The sequence below is a fragment of the Alligator mississippiensis genome, chromosome 1, assembly GCF_030867095.1.
Source record: "Alligator mississippiensis isolate rAllMis1 chromosome 1, rAllMis1, whole genome shotgun sequence".
Taxonomy (NCBI): Eukaryota; Metazoa; Chordata; order Crocodylia; family Alligatoridae; genus Alligator; species Alligator mississippiensis.
Window position 1 is genome coordinate 62,092,557 of NC_081824.1, and position 24,806 is coordinate 62,117,362.

At 42.4% G+C, this 24,806-nt stretch overlaps 1 protein-coding gene across 5 annotated transcripts in view; it reads right to left on the reverse strand.

The window, feature by feature from the left end:
- The window catches only part of ASRGL1 (asparaginase and isoaspartyl peptidase 1), a 32,571-nt gene extending 11,201 nt beyond the window's left edge, over positions 1-21,370 (reverse strand). Inside the window, exons 1-5 of one of the 5 annotated variants that reach the window (XM_059730962.1) lie at positions 21,298-21,370; positions 18,100-18,297; positions 10,503-10,645; positions 5,489-5,643; positions 284-402 (exon numbers count right to left, since the gene is read on the reverse strand). In XM_059730962.1, coding sequence (XP_059586945.1) covers positions 284-402; positions 5,489-5,643; positions 10,503-10,645; positions 18,100-18,286 — 604 coding nt within the window. In that variant the 5' untranslated portion in view covers positions 18,287-18,297; positions 21,298-21,370. The other 4 variants (XM_014594459.3, XM_014594458.3, XM_014594457.3 and 1 more) reach the window with 4 other exon arrangements.
- Between the last annotated feature and the right edge of the window lie 3,436 nt (positions 21,371-24,806).

Sequence of the window (24,806 nt, forward strand, 5' to 3'; positions counted from 1 at the left end):
GTGAAAAGGGACCTGAAAGTGAAAACTCAGACCTAACTGAGTTAGGGTTCCAGGGAAAGGAAAAAAATAAAATTCTTCTATTTCTAAGTTCAGGTCTCTAAAAAAACTGAACAACAAATGCATTTCTTACATTAAGGACCTGCCTGTAGTGTTGATATGTTCATAACATGTTAGATCACCCAGGTCAATATATCATTTAAATATATACTAATATATATAACACACAAATAAATAAAGAACTGGAGTAGCTCTACTAAGAACAATACACTTTTCTTTACCCTACCTATACATGCTGTATCACCAACACGGCCAACCAGTTTATTAGTGAGTCCCCCAGTGGATGTTGCACAAGCTACATTTCCTTCACTGTCTATAGCAACGGCACCAACTGTTCCAAGGTCTCTGCCAAGAATAACAAATCCCAAAATTAGGTAGAGTTAAGAATATATGCCAAAGCATATTGTGTCCATTCCACAGCTAGTTTTAAAAAAAAATACAAGATCATGACAAATCTAAAATTTAACATTGTGAATTCTGACACCAAAATAATTTCATTTTCGCATCACCATGTTTTTAACGTAAAAAGTTTCACACAATATGCAATATGTAACAAAACAGGCACTGTCAGAGTTAACAGCACAGATCAAAGTCATACATCAAACACTTATCTGATCCCCCCCCACAATATGTTCATCTTGTACAGCATGAAAGCTTTCATTTGGAAAGAAAAGGTTCTTAGTCCTCCTGTTTGTGAAGAAAACTTTTGAATGCGACTGTCATGAATCTCACTGCTTTTAGGAGGAAGTTGCGCCTCAGGACTCCTCAAGAAGAAGCCTTATGCAGTCTCTCTCTCCCAAAAGACACCCTGAAGCCAGCCCTAGGAGCTTCACAAGGGGCAAGCCTCTGACTTAGAGACCCTGGCTCTTCTCTGTTCCTGGATTCCCTGGCAATCCATAGCACTCCCGCGTCAAAGATCTCCTTCTTTTTGGTAAACTCCTGAGAATAGGGGTGTCTCCCCTTTCAAAAAGGGGGACAAGAGGGTGTTGACATTTCAAACAGCACAGCAAACACCTCAGTTTCAGACAAACAACTGTTATTGAGCCACTGCAGTTCCTTCTGTCCTTCCTTGGACTCTACTTTGTTCTCCCAGAGACTATTGCTTTCCCCTCTACTGTTCTCCTTGTGACTACTCACTCCTCTTTTGTCAACTCTTTCCTCCCTTAGACTGTCTCTGTCTTACCTAGGACTGCTTTCTTTTTCCATCTCCTCCAGAATCTCACTCTCTTTCCTTGGGCACAATTCAGTCATCCTCCCCACACTTTTTTGTTTTTACAAAATCACAGTATTAACTTGGGGACAACACTCACCCAATAAGACAAAACAGAGTCATGGAGAACCAATCAGAGAGTAGTCTCTGTGGACTGCTGGAAGATCTACACTACCACATGCCTCTGGAGTAAAGACATATAGGTATTCCACTTATGAAACTATTTACATCAACACATGCTCGCACTCAACCCCCCCAAATTGTTCCCCATCAAGTAGAAGTCAACCTACTTAGCATTTTTTTTAGCCACGGTCCTAAAATGCTCTGCACTATCTCCCTGTCCCCTATTAGTTAAACGCAACAAAGGCATATTACTTAGCTATACAGTAACTGGGGTTCTTTAATTTGTGTAGTCAATATACATTTCACTCCTGTTGTGTTTAGACCCTATGTTTTATGAATAGCAGTGTTGACTGGAACTACACATGAACCTCAACTAGACTTATGCTTTTACACAGAAATTCACAGCCACCCACACTTACTTTGTTCCTTCACTGCCGAATCTGGATGTTTTACGACTCTGAAATAGCAAGGATGGAGGGCAGATTTTGCAGTGTATGTATAAATTGCATCTCCAGTAACTCCAGATACAGTATAGGCAAGTAACTTATCCTTGAGCATTTGTCCATAAATTACATTTCTGACTAAATATATTCCAGTGTTGGCCATTCAAAAGTAGCAACCTAAACCAAAAAGGTGGGTAGTGAAAGTCTTGATACAGAGGGATTTTCATACAGCATTGCCATAAGCAGCAAGTGATCTAAACGCTTTCATAACGGGGTAGAAATTCATGAAAATACATACAAATACAACTAAGTAACTACTTTGCACAGATCTAGAACAGAAATACTTCAAGGAAGATACCCAGGCCCTGCCAAATAAGCCCTAATCTGAACAGGGGAATACCAGGTAGCAAAGTCGTAAAAAGTCATAATGCAATCTGAAACTCACCTGTTGAACCTCTAGGTTTGTGCTGACTGTTCTTGCAGTAAGTGATACAAAAACAACATTTTTCTAGAAAACCCTGAAGTGTGTAGTTTTTTCTATATGGAAGTTTAGAAGTATACCTGCATTGCAGTGAAAGCAGTGAAGCAGACAGACCTAAGCTATATGCTCCCTAACTTGGATACTGCTAGAAATAGGAGCTGCAGTAGCATGGATTAATCACTGAAGTATTGACTGCAGACTTGACCAGGTTCTGCAGCTCATGCTAAGTTCTGTGCAAGTGCAGATACCCTTCCAGCAGCACCCAAGCTACCCAGTTTAAAGACAGCAAAAACTGCAATCCTTGAGTTGTATATATCACCTGAGGCTCTAGGGGCATTGGCACAGTTTAATTTCAACCCTCATTAGGATGAAGTCTGAGAAACAAATATGGAATAAAAAGAATCAATTACTTTGGGTAAGAATTTAGGATGTGGTTTGAACAACACACTAAATTTGGGAAATTCTGCAGGACAAAGTACCTCTCCAAGTTCTGAGGGATGCAATTCCTATGAAAAGAGAGAGGCCTCATAGTTAAATATAGTAGAAAACTGAATCTCACATTACTACCAGATTAATCACGGTAAGCTTCCCTGAAGTGAAGCCCTCTCGGTGACTAAAGCTCTAGTGAGGCCATACAAGAATCTCAGAGGCCATGTCCAGATGTCTGCCTGAGATATACTTAAACCAACCTTACATGCATTGTGTATGATTCGAGTGCACATGCTTCAGCGGACTCAAAAAAATCCCTCACAACACAGTAAGAACTTGAAATGCGGCTGAATAAAAAGGTCAGCCATCATACGGAATCCACAAGAATCTTCGTAAGAGCCTTTACTGTTACAGAGAAGATCTTTCATTGGAAATTGTTTCATTCTATTGAAAGCATAAATATTTTCCGTTCTTTAGGTATATAGTGCTATAGAAGTATGAACCTTGTAAATCAAGAGTTGCAAACCAATCATGCTGAGCTAGATTTAGGAGTATGGATGCTAGGTGACCATACTAAATTTGAAATGTCAGAGGAATGCTAAAGTTTTTCAGACCCAGAATGAGAAGTTCCATTCTTCTTTGGCTGCTTACAGATGTTAAAATAAAATGTGCTTTACTGGAGCAGCACTGCGTTAGTTTGATTGGGCTCCGCAGCACCTGTACAGACTGGGTGCTTTAGCAGGGCTTTTTGGCACTTATATTTAATAGCTGATTCAATCAGCTATTAGATAAAAACACCAAAAAAAGCCCCAGTAAAGCACCCGACCTATACAGACATTGGGCGAGTCGGGTCCAATTAACACACTACCTCTTCTGGGCATGTGCTGGACTTGGCACAGGAGCACACTGAGTTTAAAGCAAAACAAAGGACAGGTTTTTTGTTGTGGTTTTTTTCAATATCTGCAAGCAACCTTGTAATTAAGAAGTACTGAAGTAGGATACACTGGCTTGAAACTAAAGAAGGACCACTTCTCTTACTCAAAGAGGCAGAAGAGAAATTCAATGCAGTAAGTTTTTTGAGAGATGGGAGAATGGCTGGGTAAGGAAACAGAAACTGGGTGGAATATGATGGACTATCCAACTATGTCTATTCCTGAAAAATCAATGTTTAGGAGCTGTGTAGCAAGTGAAGTGTAGGTATGCAGAGGCAGATGTTCTTTTTTTGCAAGGTTTTTAGATGGCTCAAAAGAGCTCTGTTGATAGAAAGTGCCATTGCTGGTTTGTGGTGAAGACCTTTGGGAAATTAAGGGACTTAATTAGTTAGGCACTTACAGATTGGAACCTTTAAATGCTAGCTGTTTGATGCACCTTTATCATTAAAGTTCCCATAGAACAGGATGCTGAATCTACTGCTTTCAGAGCTGCTAGAAGTAACTTCCTCACAATTAGCTGTCCTGAAATTGATAGTTTAACATCCTCTCTATTACAGACAATTTTTTCCAGGGTAAGATCATTTGTTTTTGTTTAAGACAACAAATAACAATAAAAAATGGTAATTTCATATGCTGAATTGAGTAACCAAAAAATAATGTACAGCTAAATAAATCCAGTCATTTTTATTTTTAATGTCATTTTAATGTTGATAATTAGCCCCGAATTAGGTATGTGTTGAAATCTAATGCATTTTTAAAAATGACAAGCATTATTATATTTTTTTTAAGTTGAGAAAGAGGTAGGAGTCCACTATAAAAGTTTGGCAAGGTTCATTAAGATCTTTTTGCCTGGAAATGCTACATATTTTGACACACTACTGGGGAAAATACCCACCTAGCTTATGAAAAAGCTCCTGAGTCTTTTTAATGTGAACTTCAGCCCACTTCAGTAAATTCTGGTAAGTCTTGAAAATGTCTGAGACCCAACACAGGAAACTATAGCTTCATCATGAATCCCTGAACACTATTAGTCTAATGAAGAAAAAAAAATTATGCTGAATTACAGAAGTTGAAGTTATTATAAAGATAACAACTGGAACCAATAAATGGAAATGAAATCTCAATCAAGAGGGATTCCAGGCTTCATAGAAATCTAGAAATCTGTAAACCTTCCAAGCACCATGTAGTAACAATAAATTAACAACACAATAAAATTAGCATTAGTCCCAGACTAGAGAATGTGAGAGTTAAAAGGTACTGACATGACCAGCAGTGAAGTACCCAATTTAAATTGCAGCTATATTGATGTTATCAGTACTGAAGACAGTGCTACTACAGCAGCAGATATAGGCACACTTAGCACCACCACCATCTACTTAGTAAGGCACTGCAGTGCCAACATTCTGGTTGCAGACCATCGCAGAGTCCAAATGATAGATGAGTTAGTTCCTTTTTCTTTTTTTAAGCAGAGACTTTAAATGAGGATATTTGTAGAGTACTAATGCTTTCTCCCCAGAAGATCTTAGAACAGCAAAACTTACAAAAAAACTGAAGCTGAAGGTTTTAAAATGGGTCTTGAGAGATAACCAAGCCTAAGCTTAAAGAACTTCCAGGACTGAGGAGGTGACCCACGTCTGTAGGTGGAGGGGGAAAGCTAGATTCAGACCCGATACTGGTTACATCCAACCATCTAAAAATTCATGTGTAAGTGAGTGGTTTTGGAGAAGCATTAGAGAAACACTTACACATGGAACATTTCTTTTTGATACTGAAACTACACAAATCTTAGAAAATTAGCACTGTGAGTACTTACGTTTGAAACTTATGAGGATTAGAATCTGGCTCAAGGTTCTTCATCCATCTTTCCCTGGACCTTTCTGTTATGAGTTTCTCCCCTGGAATCTCAGGAACACCCATGGCCTTGGCAAAACATTGTGCTCCGTAATCAGTCAGCAACATGTGCTCGGTCTGATGGGGACAGAAAATCAATGTGATTGTGCCTTGACTTACTGTGTACAGTTTTATGTAAACATCTCATTTACACAAAGGAAGTTCCGTTTTTAACATCCTGCTAAATAGGAAAATAAAGCATGAGTAAGATCTTAATCCTGTTTCCATTAAGTGGGAGAAAGCTTGAACTTCTTTGCCTATGTTTTTTCTGGTTGAACTACGAATTCCATTAAGCAGACACCAACAATTTAATTAACAGAATAATACTCTCTATTATGCAATACTTATTACAAGAGAAAAGGGACAAGACATTAATTCTTGCTGAAATAGGTAAGATTTATACACACAGTGCTGCTAATGTGATTCTAGATATAATTTTTTAGCACTCTTCCAATCAACCAACAAACACTTAGTTTATCTAAACATTGATTCGAACAGGTCACTGAAGGAATTTTAAGACTGCTTAACTGCAGATATTTTTTCCTCTATCCAAGTCTGGTTACAGCTTGTAAAGATTGCAATTACATTTGGAAGTATAATACTGCATTCAGATGATGCTCACAAATATTTGCTGGTCAACCTAGGCCCAGGTCCTCCCCATAGATATGCATATACTATTAATTTGATAATTAACTCAAATTTTCTTCCCATAATATTTGCATTTGGTGAAGGTCCAAGTACTGTTCCTGACTAAGTTAGGGCTTCCACTTCCTAATCCACTTAAACATAGCTTTTAATGATATTGAAGTCAACATGGCTAAAACAACAGTCTTAGAATTAAGTACATGTTTAAATATCTGATATGCCAGGGTCTAAATGAAGAGTTTAAAACCCTTTTCCCTCCTCCAACTTTCCCAATTCATATATTTGCTCAGTATAGCATGGAGTCACTCTGTTTTGCTACAAGCTCTGCAATTTTCTAGCAGGTTAAAGATTTTTTTTTTTTTTTTAATTTAAACAAGTAAAAGGTGTTTTTTCTTCTCTTCTAAAAATGTCTAAATTCTTAAAATAGTTGTTCGGAACCAGTTGTTCTAAACCCAAGATATCCCTTGTAAGACGCCAGCTTTTATTTTTCCATGGTCAAAAAATGAGTGAAAGCTAATAAAGCGATTCTTCTGTTGCAAAGAACTCAGGAAGACCACAACAGGTCAGAATGAGACCAAGAAGGGGCTGGGTCTCTGAAACCATGGACAAATCTGATATATTACCAATTATATTAAATGATGCTACCAAACAAAAGATTACATATCTATGCTGGGAGCATTTTAACATTTGTAGGGAAGGAGAAGAATAAAGCCAGTGTATTCTAACAAAGACAAAGTGTTCTTGCATTTGGAAGACAGGTTTCTTTAGGCAATACTGCCCCCCTCTGCCTTCATTATTAAACCACCAGCCAGCTGCAATCCAACACCTCAGGGTTATAGGAGGAAGGCAGACCCGTTTGTCTTTGTATTTGTGTATTTAAGAAGCCCACTCCATTACATCAACTCCATCTTTCAGTTAGTATAAGACAAGCAACAAAAACCTCTTCGTTTTATTTATTTAAAAAGTGAACAGAAATTCTCTCAAGTCAACTTTACTGGAATGCCCAAGTTCACCTTAAGACACTCAAACTGAAGAATTATTTCATGCTTAGAAAACTTGTTATACACAACAGCTCTCCCTCCCCCATCAGGTTTTCTTAGTACACACTATTCGGATGATGCCTTTATGTCCTTATACTACATTCTGAAACCAAGAAACTTTGCCATCATGTGAAATCACCACAATGGCTCATTCCTTTGAGCTAGTTTTTACTAGGACTGCATGACAGGTTCTCTTTTTTCTTCAATATGTAGCACCTTGGTAATAGACTAATTATGTATTGATATCCAATAGTAGGTAACATACTGATGAAACACTGCTGGATATTAAAATTAAATAATAATAACAACACTGGGTATTCCCTGACCCAGTGGAGTTCACACATACACTATACAAAAATAACTGAAAATTATCATGTCTACCTTCTAAATAGACTTCTTAATTTTAGCTAATTTAGGGAACAGAATAATTCAGGTATTGGAATTTATATGCATGTCCAGCCTTCACTGGATCTTTGCCTGTCTGAATTTTTTTTTTCTTCCCTCTGCTTTGAGAGCCTAGGAGATATTTACCATTTCCTTCCCCCACCACACACAAGAACCAGCCATACATCAGTGTTCTATTTCTGTCCATTACAAAGAGAAATAATTTAACAGGAACTGCTTTCTAAAGGACTTCTTGGCTCAGTACATTAATGTACTAAGGCCTTCACCTCTAGAGACTTAAGCTGCCTTCCAGTAAGCCATAAGCGAGTTATTCTGGTACTCTTATTTTCATCCAAAATGTGGAAACCACCATGGCACTTGGCAAAGTTTAGCCCAAAAGTCAGTAAACTGATACCATGTGTACTGTAAGGACCCAAAAGTGTAGTTCTGGCCAGCAGATGGAGCCCAAAAACAGAAATGAAACAGAGATAATCACAAGCTGCCGTTTTATTATTCAGGCTGCATTTCTTAAATTTAATAGATTTAGGCACCCAACTTCTATTGAAATCTCTTTGAAAATCCTGCCCCCCCCCACTTCATTTCTTATGGTTTTCAAGACAAATCCTAGTTCATACAAAGAAAAAAATGTATATACATAAATAATATCAGACTGCTTTGGAAAAAACAGCTAAAATTCTTATCTTCTATAAACAGAGTCCAATTAAAACAGTGTGTGTGATGTCAGAGTAGGTAGATTAGGTCAAAGTTAGACGAGTAAAATTCACCTTGGTGAGCTGCTATCCCACTAAGGTGCTCTGTTTAGTGAAGCTGTGTAGGATGGGTATTGTGAACAGAGCAGCCATACTAGTGGCCTCTGAATCATCTTTGTACCACAGAGATGGGGTCTGCAAGGTATAGAAATGTGCTCATGGCCCAAAATTTCTGCTTAGAAAAATGGCAACAGTTAGTCTTCTGCTCAAATTGGAACAGTGACCAGCAGAGGGTGAGAGGTTGAGAATGCAAGGCACAGATCTGCCATGTACCCAAAGTTTTCCATGTGAAGCTTGGTTAAGAGAAAACTGGACACAGAGGAACAGATTTCACCAAGAAATGAAAGAGCACATTTCTGCATGTTGTTACAGTTAAAATGTTAAAGTGTTTCATCTTGTCTACCCTGCTTTTGCCAGGGCTATTAGGAGCATTCGTTGCATTATAAAAAAAAAAAAAAAAAAAATAAAAATAAAAATAAGAATGAACCTAGAGTAAATGACCAAGCAAAGGACTGTCAATCCAAAATTGTAAGACTTGTTTTCTGAGTGAATGAAATTGATGATGATGATGATAAAACACAGATTTCAGAGCACAGCTTTGTGGAGATTCCTAGCACCTATCTTTCTACTGAGAACTGGAGTGGGAGTTCTCATGTCTTTAGACCTCCACTTCTCTATATTTCCAAAAACCCTTTCCAGACAAGTTTCTTGACCATCTATGGTTTAAAAACATAAATTCCATAAATAAAAGCATTTTTTGTGAAGTATAAACACAAAGAAACATTTTCTCTCTCACTTATGTTACCTTTAAAGCAGTTAAAATTTTATATTAGCATGAAAAAATATATCCATTTATCTAGGTGAGCAAATTTTTACTACTTTTCAGCCACTGTAGAGCTTCAGTAGTATTATAGAATCATAGAAAAATCAAGGTCGGAAGGGACCTTAGGAAGTTATCTAGTCCAACCATCTGCTCAAAGCAGGACCATCCCTAACTAGATCATCCCAGCCAAGTCTTTGTCTAGCCATGTCTTAAAAATCTCCAAGAATGGAGATCCCACAACCTGTCTGGATAATTTGTTCCAGTGCTTTACTACCCTCCTAGTGAGAAACTTTTTCCCCCAATATCTAACCTAAACTTCCCTGGCTGCAACTTGAGATCACGCTTCTTGTTGTTATTTGCCACCACTAAGAACAGTCCATCTGCATCTTCTTTGAAACCACCCTTGAGGTAGTTGAAGGCTGCTATTAAATCCCCTCTCAGTCTCGTCTTCTCTAGACTAAAAAAGCCGAGTTCCCTCAGCCTCTCCTCAGAAGTCACGTACCCCATGTATTATCAACAGTGTAAGCTATAGTTTAGACAGGATGCAAGCTCCTTCATTCATTGTATTATTTAACCCTAATTGTGTACAATGGCACACTACACACTAAAACTTGCCCAACAGTGGCTATATCATTGCTAAAAAAAAAACAAAACAGGAAAAATTACTGATGTAAATGCACAGAAGGGACATGTTAATGGAGAGAAGACTGACTTGTAGCAGTTGTATGTTATTTCTAAATTCTCACTGTCATGAAGTACAAAATCATGGTGCTGGCCCTTCCAAGACAATCATCTACTTATGTCAGAAATTCTTAAATTAGAAGTGAAAAAGGCAATCTAGGACAATCCATTAAACCATGTAATACAGTCACTATTCAACTTTAGGGTTGTCCTACAATACTTTCTCCACTATGTTGTCCAAACTTTTTCCTGCAGAGACAAGCAGGAGATCTGAGAGAAACAGTATTTGCAAATGTTGTTAATAGTCAAAACTTAAGTATTAGCTAAAGGAAAACTGAAAAGTACAGGCTAAGAAAAATATCAGTTTGGGAGAACCTTTTAAAATTCTGCATAAACATCAGCAAATCAAAAAAAATGGAAAAACCTTTAAAAACAAAAAACAAACCCCAAACTTAACACTCATGCCCAGTCTCCAACACTACTACTGATTTCTTTCTCCATTCCAATTTAAAATACTACACAAACACCATAATCAGTGAGGTACATAGGATGAAGTCCTAAGGGACTTCTTATTCAAGTGAACTTTCAGCATACCTTTTCCATGACAAGACGAGCAAGCTTTATGGGGTTAGCGATACATTTAACAGCAGATACCGCTCCTGAGGCTAGATTTTTTCCATCCATGATAATGGCATCCATTTCTACTTCACCCTTTTGATTTAAAACAGATCCACAGCCTATAAACCAAAGGAAAGGGGAAAAAAAGATGTAAAATGAAACATGCTGATTCAGTTTTAGTAGATTTTATTAGGCAAACTTGTTTTCAGGTTTGTATTTTGTTTTGCTTTAACTTACAACATCCTAAATACCAAAAATTGGCAAGAATATTGGGCTCCTAGACATGTGCAGGGAGGCTGCTCTGACGTGCTGTAATTACAGAGCATTGGAGCAGACTTGATTAGTCGAGCCTACTGGATGGAGCATGGTAATTACCAGCGTCACGTGCATCAGCGTCCCCATGCTGAAAAATAGCAGCAGGGCCCATTAAACTAAAGCTCATTTGAAGAGCTTTAGTTCAAAGTGCCCCGCCACCATTTGTCAGTATGGGGACACTGATACACGTGACACTCTGGGTGCTTTAATTAGGACGGCTCTTGGAGCTGCACTAATTAAAATACCCCCTCCCACCCCCGCCTCCCAGAGCACATCTATAAAATGCCTACTGGTTGTAAACATGTAACCAAATAAAAGATCCAAAATAAGAGTTGTGCATGAAACTGTATACACTTGCAGCTGGAAATACAGTTTCTTGCTTCTAGAAAAGAAAAAATATGGAAGAGAGAAAAATGCTCCTGCTCAAACAGAAGTCATTAACACAGTTGTATTAGGATAACATATGGAACATTACAGCCCTGACACGCATCATATTTAGGATATGACTAAGATGTTAACTGCACAATAAACAGTAACCCTGCCACAAGTTAAAGCCAATTTAGGGTATGATAATATAGCCAAAGGCCACAAAGAAGTCTCACATATAAGATATAACATATTTGTGGCTCATTCTTATCACACCTTAAATTGAATGTGTGGCATTTTTAGGGAACAGACAGATCCATTTTAGGGAATAGACATGATAGACAGATCCAGCATGGGGTAGCCCTAGGATCTGGGATACAGCCACCCCTTGCCCAAGCAGGACTGTGCTGGGGGCAGCTTCAGGTCCTGGACCTAGCACCCCTGCTCAGTTCCCAGAGGCAGAATGGGGGGGGGGGTGCCAGCAGATGATGGGGTACAGTGAGCCTGACATCAGGGAGATCTCAGGCTCACTGCACCCTGGACCTTTAAAAGAGGACATGCAACTGGGAGCCTCAGCTGAACACTTTCTTTAAGTTCCCAGGGCATCCAGGGAAGCTGCTCTCTATCTCCACATACAGCTTCAAACCAAATTAATAGCTTGTGTGCATGCTAAAGGGCAACACATGGATCCTGATAACAGGGCCTCCATGTGATGGCAGTTGGCAATCATGCAACTGGGGTTTGAGGAACTTTATGCCCCATCCCCAAAATAATGTGACTTGCTATGCAAGATGTGCATGGCAGGTTGCACAGTGTTCCTTAAACCCCAATCATGTGATTGCCTTAACATTTGCCAGCAAACTCAGTTATTATGATCCAATATTTAACTAGTGTAGGCATGAAGGTACCTATGAACATGCTCATCAGAGGTAGGAAAGGAGGGGTGATGTTTTAATCAGAGTGGCTCCCAGCCAGCTGTTCTAATTAAAACGCCGCAGCAGCAGCATATGTATTAAGCCCTCACACATTCAAAAATGGTCGCAGGACGCTTTATCTAAACCTTATTCAATGAGGTTTACTTAAAGTGCCCCACATCCATTTTAAAACAAGTCTAATCCAATGCATTCTAATTAGAATGTGAAGGAGCACATGTATAGGCAACCAAAGGTATGAAGGGGAGTGATAAGACTGTCTTTATTCAGTGTCACCCTTTATCTCCACATTTTCTCCGCTTGTAAAATGCTGCAAAATCCACCAAATTACAGACTAAACTCACGAAATGATGAATTATGAGTTTAGTTTTGCTATCTCAGATTAGCTCATGTAAGATTTTAAAATCTAGTGTGCCATGGCACCAAACCCAACACAGGTAGAAAGTCAGCAATATATAAATCCATTTTCTATTCTGTAATGTAGTCATAAGCCTGAAGTCCTGTGAAATAGTCAGTCAGAAAGAGAGACATACAGACTTGAAAAGCAAACAATGACCTCCTGTGAGCATCGCAGCAGTTAAATGAACATTTTTTGTAACTATCAGTGTAAACTCTATGGCAAAGCCTTCCTTGAACTAATGATGAGATTGCATCATGTGAAATACAAGGCAATAATAATAAAAATAGCTCCTAATAGCTTGGATATTGCATTGTGAGTGATAGATAAGGTATAACTGATCACCATCTAAAGCAATACAAAAGCCTTGGGAACAGTGAAGAAACAAAATATGCAACTCATCTTTAAGAAAAAAAAAAAAAAAAAAGAATCAAACCCCAGTAGAAGCAAACTAAATTATCTGGTTTTCACTTTAGCTTTGCTAAAATTGTGGAAGATAAGTTATTTTAAAACTAATATTTAAAGGAGGCTGGAAACTGGCATTTGTTATCCCACTGAAGCCAAAGTAATAGATACAAGGACATAAATACAGGCTCTTAAATTAACATTTAGGCATCTAAGGCAAAGTGTCCCAATTTACAAAGCCTTGAGCATCTGCAAAAGTCACTTAACAGCACAGGACTGCAATGGCCTCTGGATTATCAAATTGTCTCCTCTGCAATTGCTGGCAAGCAATTACTAATCTCTATACTGAAGCTAGTCAGGTTGTACCTATGCCCTTCATCCTTCTTGAAAGGCTGGTCCAAAACTTCACTCCTCTGCTAGAAATTTCCATCTTAAATTTATAATCATGGCCAGTTTATATCTGTTTATTCTTGTGCAAACACTATTTGTTTGAGAACGGCTCTTTTCCCTACCTAGTATCCTCTTTACCTCTTCAATACATCAATATCTTACTCTCTTGGTCTTTTTTGCTAGCTTAACAAAACCAAGCTCTCTGAGGCCATAAATATGTGATAAACCTATCGTGCCTGGCAGCAGTGCCCTCAAGCTTGCTACCCTGTTTCAGAAAGTGCAGCAGCATCTGGACAGACTGCAGGTGGGCTAATTAGCATGGTGGTCTGACAAGACCAGTTAGCCCAGCAACAACACCATGCAGACCCAGTTGCACTGCTTCCAATTTAGAAGGCAGCCTTCCTTGAGCAGCACAGTAGGCTTGAGGGGCTGCTGCCAGGCACAAACAGTTTACCATCTAGACTTGATATTAAGATCTCCACTTCTCTGATCCTAGCAGACATTATCTGCACCTGCTCCAGTTTGAATCCATTTTTCTTGAATACAGGTTATCAAAAATACCACTACATTTATTTGAAGCAGCGCAGAAAAAGTATAGCTGTTTTTGGCTCAGCTGTAAGGTAAGTGTAGGAAAGACAGTAAAAGACAAGGAAAAAAATCTAAGGGGCACCATGTAATTGGTTTGAAAGGTGTAAGACCATTTTTGGATGGGAAGTACTCATCCATTTTTGGATGGGTCCTCCCTGCTATTTATGGACTATGCTGTGTTTGAGCTCTGCATGGGTTGCAAAGACAGGAAGAGTAAATCCTGGTTGCACCAGGGTTGTGTTCCTTGTAGTCACCAAGCATGAAGGCTAGGCTGGCTAACAATGCTAACTGCCACAGAGGTGGCAGCCTCTCCTTATCTCAGCCAACAAAGACAGCTAATTTTTCTCTGACTCTTCTTTCAGAGTTGATGTCTCTGGAATTCACTACACCTCCTGAGCTCCTGCAAGAACAGGGAGACTTTTACTTACCTAACACTGATCTATAAAGCACAACTGAAATATGTTATCTGAAATCTACTTGGTATTCCCCCAACATGTCTTCCCCATCCCTCTTCTCTGCCTGCTAGTAATTCTCATGTTTTTCCATCCAACCTTACAATAAAACTGTTTTTTCTTTTATGGAGATGGAGGGTTTTAAAACAGTCATTGCCATCAGGCACCTCTTAACGTGGGTTTCTGCTCAGTTTCTCCTGCTCACTGAGAACACTTGTGTTTAATGAGTATTAAAACATGTGTGAATGTATATGTAAGTGATTACAAAATCTGCCATGTTCAGCAGGACAGTCAAAATTAGGCTGCATAGCTATTTTAGCTAGGCCTCAGGCCTACAACCTACAATCTTGTTAAAAGTCAGTCATTTCTTTATGAAGTAAATTATAAAACAGGGCACCAAATTCTAATTAAAGCAAAGTAGAGTGAAAATTCTTGAACAAAAGATTCATGACTAAAATATTCCAATTTATTCATTTAGAGCAGAAGAAAGATGATCTCTAGATTCAAACAATGAAAAGGGAAATTATATGCATGCCCTGTACTTTGTTAGTTAAACGTCAACATTGATAACGACAATCTTTTTGGCACAGGATAAGCTGAAGTCCTAGTAGTCATTTCCAATGGTTTGGTAAATTTGAAGGAACAGCTGCTGTAGTCATTAACTCAAAAGAAACAACAGTTTATTGTTACAATAACAATGGCGTAAGACAGAGTTCAGTCCACTGAAGCTAACAGCTATACTGATGTTCCAGAAAAAAATCCATTACCAATAGATTCCCAGCCATGTGCTATAGCAGGGGTGGGCAAAATATGACCCACGAGCTGGATCCGGCCCACCAGCAGGTTCAATCCAGCCTGTGGACAGACAGTTGCCAACTCACTGGATCTGGCCTGGGTGCAGCTGGCCAGTGCCTCTGGCTGCTGTGTGGTGGCAGGCAGGCAGGAATGCTTCTGCCCTGCATCAGCCTTTGATGTGGTGGCATCAGCTGTGGACCTGGATGGGACTTCCACTGCAGTGGGTGGATAGCATCATCAGCTATGGATGCCACTGACAGGTTCAAGAGCCTGGACAAAGAACCTGCTGGCAGCATCCAGAGCTGACACCACCGGCCTCCTAATGCACTGGAAGCTCCTGCCTGGAGCCCCAACCTGAAACCTGCCAGCAGCATCAGCCGTGAACCCAGGCAGGAGCATCTCCTGCACTGGGTAGGCAGGAGCATCTCCATCCTTCCCTCCAGAACCCAGCTGAAGCTGTAGTTTACCAGAAGCCCCAATGCTCAGCTGTGCACCCAGGCAGACGCTTCTGCAGCACTGAGTATGCATCAGCTGTGACACTGCCAGCAGGTTCCATGTCGGGGCTCTGGCACCTGCTAGCTGCATCCACACCTGATGCTGCCACTTGCTCAATGCAGCAGAAGCTCCTGCCTGGATCCACCACTGAGTGTTGGGGCTTCTGTTGAACTACAGCTTTAGTTGGGGTCTAGGGGGAGAGACAGAGAGTGAGAGCAAGAGGACAGAGACTGAGAGAAAAGAGTAAAAGCAAGGGGAGAGAGAGATGGCTGCAGCCATTAACAGGTCCCCAAAACTCATTAAGTGTACCTCCAGTCCAAATAATTGCCCACCCCTCTCCATAGTTTTACTGCATGTCAGAGTTAGCTAATACCACAATATATTCTTAAATTGCTCTACCACAAAGATCCTGGGCTATATGCTCCAGCACTGCAATCTACAAAATAAGTCCGAGTCTCCTGAGTTTTCCTGTTCTGAAGAAAATTAAGCAACTTGGAAGTGCTTGTTACTGACTGTATGAAACTGATGTTTACAAAACTGAAATGAAGGCAAAGGTTATGAAAATATCCCCAGAGGAAAAGGTGGATGAATAGTTTTTCCTGACAAAAATACTGTTCTACTATTTTCAATTTAGTTTTTCTCCATTCCAGTTGAACTCTAGAACAAGGTTCTCAGAAAAATCACAAAATAAAGGGATATGGAAATCTTGTGGTCAGCACAGAAGACCATTTCAAGTTATGTTCTTCTGACCAGTGAAATCAGCCAAGTCATTAAAGTCTGCACCCCCCACAAAAAAGAAATACCTCAAAGTAGTACCTACATGCATTATTAAAGCAGTACCTATACTTGTATGCCCATGAGTAAAGATCAGTCACAGAAGGAACCCAACTTCCAAAAGACTCCTTTGTCTGCACAAAGATTACACCTCTGAACAACTTTCTGTTCTGTAACTCTGCTTTTGATTTGTAACATTGTACACAAAAATGCCTCAAGAAGCCACTCCTCATCTCACACTCTTAAGCTCAAACTTAAGAAGTTATACTAGAACTGCCTACATGTAAGCAACTGGACACTTAAGAGCATACAGAGATCTGAGAAGCATTAAAAATGTGCCCAAATCAAAGTTCAGCTACTATGTTAATACAAGCAGAAGAAATCTCTGAAGGCTGGGAAGACACAGAAACTGCTCTTGTGGAAAGGCAAGAAGAGTACAAATTAAAATAAGGAATACAAATCCAGGGCTAGTTAAACAACAGCCCCAATGCAAATGCAATGTTGACATACCTGCTCATTTAGCAAAATGGAACCAGAATCATGGGAAAGACAAGTCTCTAGAAGTTCCAGCCAAGTCAGTCACAAGTCAATACCATTTTAACTAAGGGTGCACTGACAGAGATTTTGGGGGCTCAGGGTGGGCAACGGTGGTGCTGGGAGGGGGCTACGCAGGGCAGGGCTGCAGCCACTCCAAAATTTGCCTTAGCGCCCCCCCCCCCCCCCATAGCCCTGCTCTCAGAGCCACTGCCTGCCCCAAGTGCCCTAAACATACTTTGAAAAAAGAAATGCTAATTTTACTCAGTCTGAATAAGATGGGTTAAATGGGCTTGGTAGTAAGGGGGAAAAATATCAGAAAGTACCATTGAAAAAGAGAGGTTCTTAGCAATCACTGCATTTGAAGAACTCATGAATCACCTACTACAGAGGAGGCCAACTTTTTTTTGGCAGGAGCGCTACAAATTAGCCCCACACTCTCCCTGAGTGCCACTCTGATTCTTTCCCTTACCTGGTCTACTCCCTCCCCAGTCTTATGCTCTGATTTCTGTTCCCTGCTCTATCTACCATGTGCCACACACAAAGGCTGCCTGTGCCACTTATAGCATCAGTGCTGCAGGTTCCCCCCCCCATCTACTGAGTAGGGCAGCATCAATAGTCTGGGGAGAAAAAAAATTGCTCAAACCCTAGATACATGCCAAGCACCATTAAAAGCCTAAGGCCCAAATTGCACCCATAATTATATTCAGATGAATTAAATGGGAATATAAAGCTTAAGCATGAATGTATAATTAATTCCTCAAGGCATAGGTGTCTTATTAAGTGTACAGTGCAAGAAAGGAAGAACATCTGCAGAATACCACTGCTGCAATACTGGAACAATGATGTAAATTAAAAAGAAAGAAACGAGATTAAGTCAGAAGGGAAAAAACAAACTCTTTTCGCTATGTGAATATACATGTGACTACAGTACATACCAGGCTTTTCTCTTGTGTAAGAAATAAAGCGTATTATGATGCCAAAATCCACCCCTTCAACCCAGTGCAGTCTGCATGTCCCTACTGCATCACACTGAAAAAGTGTATGCCATGAATAGACAAGGCAAAATATGTAACCTAGAATATAAACAAATTACATACTGTGACAACAGTCATGCGGTGAAAAATTACCTGCATTAAAATGTGGATCATCTTCCATTAATGCTACTGCTTGTTCAACTGCATCTAAGGCACAGCCTCCTTGTTTAAGGATACTGTAGCCTTTGAGTGCTGCTCTGATAACACCAGAACGACTTCCATCTTCTCGTTCTTTAAAGATGCAGCCAGCTCCACCATGCACCACAATAACAGGCTTCATACTGCCAAATCCTTTCCAATTATAGATGCACAAACACATTACTCAGAATTAACATTCTAAAACAACATACAAAGCAAAAAGTTTTAGCAAACACTCCCTTGTTCAGGATCCAGACCCAAAGCTAAAGTCAGCTAAGGCACTCAGTCTGGCATGCCCTAACTCCTCAAGCACTGATGGCAGCAAGGTTTCATTTCAAAACATGATGTAAAATCCAACCTATTTACTCAAGCACTTTGTAGGGAGGATAGGTTGAGGAGGGAGGGTTTAAAGGTCCATGGAAATTTGGTAGCTAACGACAGACCTGTAAAACTTCATGAAGGGAGAGAAAGATTTATTGGGAAAAAATACGTGTGGCTTAAGAAAGCTCGTGCATCTCATAATTAGTTAGTCTGTAAGGAGCAACACAGACCTTCCTGATTTAAGACTAACACAGCTACCTCTCTGTGCCTAGAGACAGTATTGTAGGCACACTACACACATGGAAGAAATAAGAGCTAGACAAACTAAAATTATATAGAAGAGAGGGAAAACAGAAAAATCTATCCTGGGAAAAATAAGATCATATTTTAATATTTTAATCTGTAAACTCTCTGTTTTGCATTGTAATTGTGCATTTAACAAGTATATAAAACCCAAAACAGCAGGTACAAACTGCTTGAATCATATGTTTAGGTGACAGTAAAATAAATGAGGTCATGACAATGCAATGCCTAAAATGGCTTTGTTGCAAGCTGTGATCTCCCCCTCATTTAAGACTAAATACTCCCAGCTGGATTTATTCCTGCAACCCCCAGTCACTGCAATGACATGAAGCGATTGCAGTGTTGTTTTTTTAAACCAATATGAACTTTTCGATAAGCTTTAAAAATAAACAATTAAATATATATAAATATTGAATTCTCACATGCCCATCTCTCTAATTACTTAAAATAAGTGACCCATGGCAAGAAATGCAGAAATTAAAAAGTTGGATTTCAATCCTGCTGGCCTTTCCTCATGTCAGGGAAGTAGTCGTATTTATGCGAATATACCGATTAAAACTGAAAGCAAGTAAACGCTGCTAACGGAGGATTGGAAAAAAGCAGGGGTGGAAGGGATCTCACACCCTCATCTAGTTTCACCCCATGCTCAAGCCAGGATCATCTCCAATTAAGCCATCCTATCCAGGTGTCTGTCCAAACTGCTGTTGAAAGTTTCCAGGGATGGAGATTCCACCTCTCTAGGCTGCCTGTTCCAATGCTTGACCATGCTCATGGTCAGAAAGTTCCTTCTAATCTCCAACCCAAATTTCTTCTGTTACAGCAAGGCCACTGCTCCTAGTCCCCTAGTCCTGTCTCCTAGGGCCAGAGAAAAACCCATCTCTGTCTTCTCTTTAACCTACCTTCTGGTGTTATTAAGCTGCTATCACATTTCCTCTTAGTTGTCTCCTCTCCAGGCTAAATAGCCCTAGCTCACTCAGCCTCTCCTTTTAAGTCATACTCCCCAGGCCTCCAATCAGTTTTGTTGCTCTAAGGGCCAGGCTAGATCTAGACTCTGCTTGCAATGTCAGCTGTTCTATTGCCTGGATTTCAAACCTTTCCCCTCTTAATGGTAAGTGCAACCTTTGCACTCAGTACAGAGCACAAATTAATAACTGTTTAACTTTGACTAGAGGCAAAGGACTGCATAACTGATTTGCTTGCTGGTTTGGAACAAACCTGTTCCCAAGCTGCTCTGTGGCTGAGAACAAAAATGTTTCTGTCTTGAGGATCACATTTCCTATACATTCCCCTGTCTCCATCATTCCTTGGGAACAGGGGTGCTAAAGACATGGTCCACAGAACTGTATCATGAGCCAACAGATGTATTGCCATGCCTGCTGCCAGGCCTTACTTTTTTCAGGTAGCCAGCAGCAGCTTCTGTCTGGCCCTGGGCTGAATGCATGACCGCGGCCCACGCTGCATAGAGGGTCCCGGGTCCTGTAGTACCTGCTCTGGACCCACCTGCCCCAGCCACAATGACCAGCATATGGGCAAAAGCTGCTGCTAGGCACCAGAAAAAAGTGGGACCTGGTGGCAGGAGCAGCAACCTCCCCCTCACTGCAGCCACCCAGAACCTGGCTCCACCCTGCTACCCCACCAGGTGCAGGGGCCTGGGGCAACAGCAATGGGGAGGAGCCACAGGACAGCTCCTGTGTGGGGTCTGGCTATCTGCAGCGAGGCGGCCATACCCGCCATCAGGTCCCACTTTTTCCTAGCACCCGGTACAACAGCTTTTGCCTGGCTGCCACGGCTGTTCATCATAACTGGGGCAGGTGGGTCTGGAGCAGGTGCTGCGGGGATCCCAACCCCCCAGGGCCAGGGCCAGGGCCAGGTGCTGAGCCCAGAGCTCAGGCCCTGCCTGTTGGGGCCTATGCCAGTCTCCAAGGGGCCCAGGCCTGTGGTGCAGCAGCTGGAAGGTGCCACGCCGCTGGGGCTGCCATGAAATGGGAGCGTGGACACGCAGCCACGCCAGGCCTGCTGCCCCATGGGCGCGATGGCACCTGGGCTAGGCGGCACCTGCTGCGAGCCGGACAGTAGTGCATGGGCTGTATCTGCCCGCCCGACAGGGGCCCCTCAACGGTGACATGAGGGAGCAATAGTCTCAAGCTGCAGCAAGGGACGTTTAGGTGAAATGAGGGAAAAAGCTCCCGGGAGGAGGGCAGTGAAGCGGGGGAACAGGCTGCCCACAGAGGTAGGCCATCTCCATCCTTGCCCATACACACAGTCTCAGCTGTGGGTGTCCTGCTCCGAGCAGCGGGTGCCGAGGCCTCGGTGACCCCCCCGAGCTCAGTGCGCGGCCTCGGCGCTCAGCTTCCGGCGGCGCGGGCCGGGCCCGCCTTCCCTGCCCCAGCCCGGCCTGGGGGCGCAGGACAGGCTCGGGCCTGCACGACAGGCACGTGCACCCGCAGCCGGGCCGCGCTCGGTTCCGCTTGGGCCGGGCCGGGCCGAGCCGGGCCCGGCCGCTCCCGCCGCACACGCCCCGCTACTCACAGGGCCGCCGCAGCTCCGCTGGGCGCGGGAGGCGGAGCTGCCCCGCCCCGCCGAGATGGCGGCCTCCGGCGGGGGAGGTGCTGCCACCTGGGTTCCGCTGCAGCCCGCGAGGCTGCTGTCCGCGAGCCGGAGCGGCGGGGTGGGAGTCTTCGTTTAGAGCAGCCTTTCTGCCCCGTGAGTGGTGCGGGGCCCGTCCGCAGCCAGATGGGGATCTGCGTCCCAGGCCCCGTGTCGCCTCCAGCGCGCTCTTTGAGCCAGGATGGGTCCTAGGAGCCCTGTGCCACCTCTGCCTGGCCCCACATGCCAGGGGTTCGGGTTCTGTGGGATCCTGCGCTGCTTCAGCCTGGCGCTGTGTGCTGAGGCCCGGCCCTGCGCGCCAGCCCTAGTGCCAGGACATAGCCTGCGGGGCACCCTGGGGCCCTGCTGGTGGAGGGTTGTGGCTCTGTGACAAGCTGGCCCACCTGGTCTAGACACAGCCATGCTAGTCTGAACTCAAGGAGCAGGCAGGGGCACCTTATGGACTAACCAGGGTATGTGCATGTATCTGTAGCTATATGTATCAGATGCGTATATACTTCTGCCTCACAACATCTGGTGAAGTTGGTGAAGGGAGCTTCAGCTCACAAAAACTTATGCTACCCACAAACATACACACACTTGGGTTAGTCTACAAGGGGCAAATCTACCCTGCCTTCCATTTTAGTCTAGCCAGGACCTACAGCGCTGTATAGTTGGGATATCAAATGTACTGTCCCAAGTTGTGTTGTATGGCCTGTGGGGCTCCTGGAGGGGCAGGGAATTCCTGGAAGAAGTGAATAGGCACGGGGCCCACTACTGAAATCTGGGGTAAAGAGCCCCACACTGGCAGTGTGTGTCAGCTGAGGAGATAAACTACAGCCACATTATCCCTCATGGCTGCTGCTTGCTCCACTGCATCAGAAACTGGCCCATAAGGAGCTTTGATGCCCCAGCTATAGAGCTAAATGGAAGGCATCAGGTATCTCAACCTCCAGTGAGGCAGTGAAACACCATAGTCACCCATATGCAGTATAATGTCAAACTTACGAGGCAAAGATATTTTTTGGTGGTGTCTTGTCTAGGAAAGAAGCTGCCTCCCTAAGGCTTTGTACTCAAAAGCTTGCTTAACAACTCTGCACTATGTAGTTGGTCCAATAAAACAGCTCACCAAAAAAACACTGCCTCTTGTATATTTCCTGGGCTAACACTGCCAGAACACTCCAACCCTACTACAAACTAAGTGAAACCGTTTGTTATGGATCAGTTCAACAAATCAAAATGAAAACTTGGATTCAGGAATATCACAATGTTTCCTTGAACTAAAAAATGCTGAAATAAAATGTTCTTTCTGAATCAAAATTTTAAGAACTTTATAACTCATTTTGGGTTTAATTATAAGAATGTCTTATTTGTATTTTCTTTTGGGCCTATAGGCAAAACTTAATCTACTCGAAAGTTGTTAGTTTAAGAGTTTCATGCTTATTCAGAAAGAAACCACAGTAGGAGAAGGAAGGAGCAAGGCTAGGGTATGGTTGTCAGACTACGAAGGGATATGGGAAGGGTTGGTGCTTTCCTGGAAAAAAAAATTAGGGTGCTTTTCCCTATAATACACAATTTTATGTAGACTAAATGAGCTCATTTGAATATTTGCAAACAAATTCTGTATACTTGATTCTATCATGGGGCAAAAGCTCATCTTAGAATTGAGTACAAGTGTGGTGGTAAGGCAGATAGCTGATGTGGCTCAGGCTCCAGTCCTACCAGGGGTCAAGGCCACAGCTCCTGCTAAATGGAAGGCACAGCTCCTGCACTGCCTCTGTACCCTACCATCTCCCCCTACAGACTCATCCCCCCCATGTCTCCCCCCACAGCCTCTGTTCCCCTGCCTCATCCCCCTTTTCTCTCCACCCACTTACCTTGCTGTGTACTGGCAGGCTCCATTCACACTGCAGCCGGGGCACTGAGCACCACCCCAGTCCAGCCTTGTATCAGTGGTGTACAGCCCACACAGCTGCTATGAGGGATGGGATGTGCCTGTGCTCAGTCCCCCAGACTAGAAGCGGGGTGGAGCCTGCCAAAGTGAAGTAAGGATAAGGCGCAAGGGAAGCAGGGAACAGACGCTGGGGGACTGGGAGAGCAGAAACTGGGGGAGGGACAGGAGGGGGAGCAGTGGCAAGGGTAAAAGGGGGGCTTGAGGCTGGGAGGGGGCAATCGGGTCAGGCAAACGGATGGGGTAAGCTACTTGGTCATCTCTGACACTTCCTCACTTTAGCAGGGGGGATATGAAGTAAAGATGACCCTCCAAAAATAAGATTTTATGCATGGAAAATTATAACAAATTTATAAATTTTCCATGTATAGTATCTAATTATTGGGGGGGGGGGTCATCTTAGAGTAAATATAGTAATTTGTACATAGACTTTAGTTTAAAATAAGGATGATCTTCCTATCTTCTCATTCAGTGCATCTATTCTCAGGTTACAGAGTCCTATAAGGAGGAGAGAAGTTGAGCCCCCTCTCACTCACTGCTTCAACATTTGTGGAGACTGAGATGAAATCAGGATTACCTGCCAAGAAAGGACAGGCTATTTTAGGGTTGTCCAATTTCTAAGCAGACAGGGGCCATGGGCCCTCTTGGATGCACCAGTGGGGCTGCATGCTGATGGGCTGCAGTAGTGCAAGCCACAGGCCCCCTGGGCTGCATGCCACGTGCGTGTCCCAGCCTTAACCGCAGCTCCCCAGTCATAGGGTCCTCTGCCGCAATACACTACACAGGGGCTCCAGACTGTGGTCTGCAGTGTGCCACACCACATTGCCCCTGGGGCAGGGTTAGGGAGTAGAGCCGGAGAAGGGAGGACAAGCATTAAGACCTCAGTTGCTGCTGCTACAGCTGTAGAGATGGGTGGGGCATAAGCCTAGGCCGGAGCCCAGAGGATACAAATTAACCCTAAGAAAGTTGCATGTAGCCCCTAGGCCTCCAATTGGATTACCCTGGTTTATATCATAATATCAAGGACTGTTCCACAAAATTGAGAGCAGGTAACTACTGTGGATGGGAACCTATGGGAACTACTTAACTTGTTTTATACATATATATCTCCCTAAGGGCCACAGGTTTTTTTATGGTGATCTTGGACTTTTTCAGTTTCAACTTTATGTCACAAATTACTCCTGCTATCAGGTATCACTGCTGCCTCTGATTTCCTTGTCACCCATGGTACAGTTTCATTGGTACCTCTGTCTTGCGTTAGAAGAATTCTGCTCTGGGCGGAATTCTGCTGTAGGGGAAGCAAAAGTCAAAACAAGCAATGGGCCCACCCACTATTTTTTCTGTTGTGTGCCGTAGTGTTCCTTTGTCAGTCTGAGCAGATGTGAACTGTATTTAAGAATAGCATTAATAAGCATATTTGGACTGATCGTTTTCAAGATTTGAACAATAGTATATAAATTTAAATTTTATTCTAGGGCAGACTTGATTGAGATATGTGGAG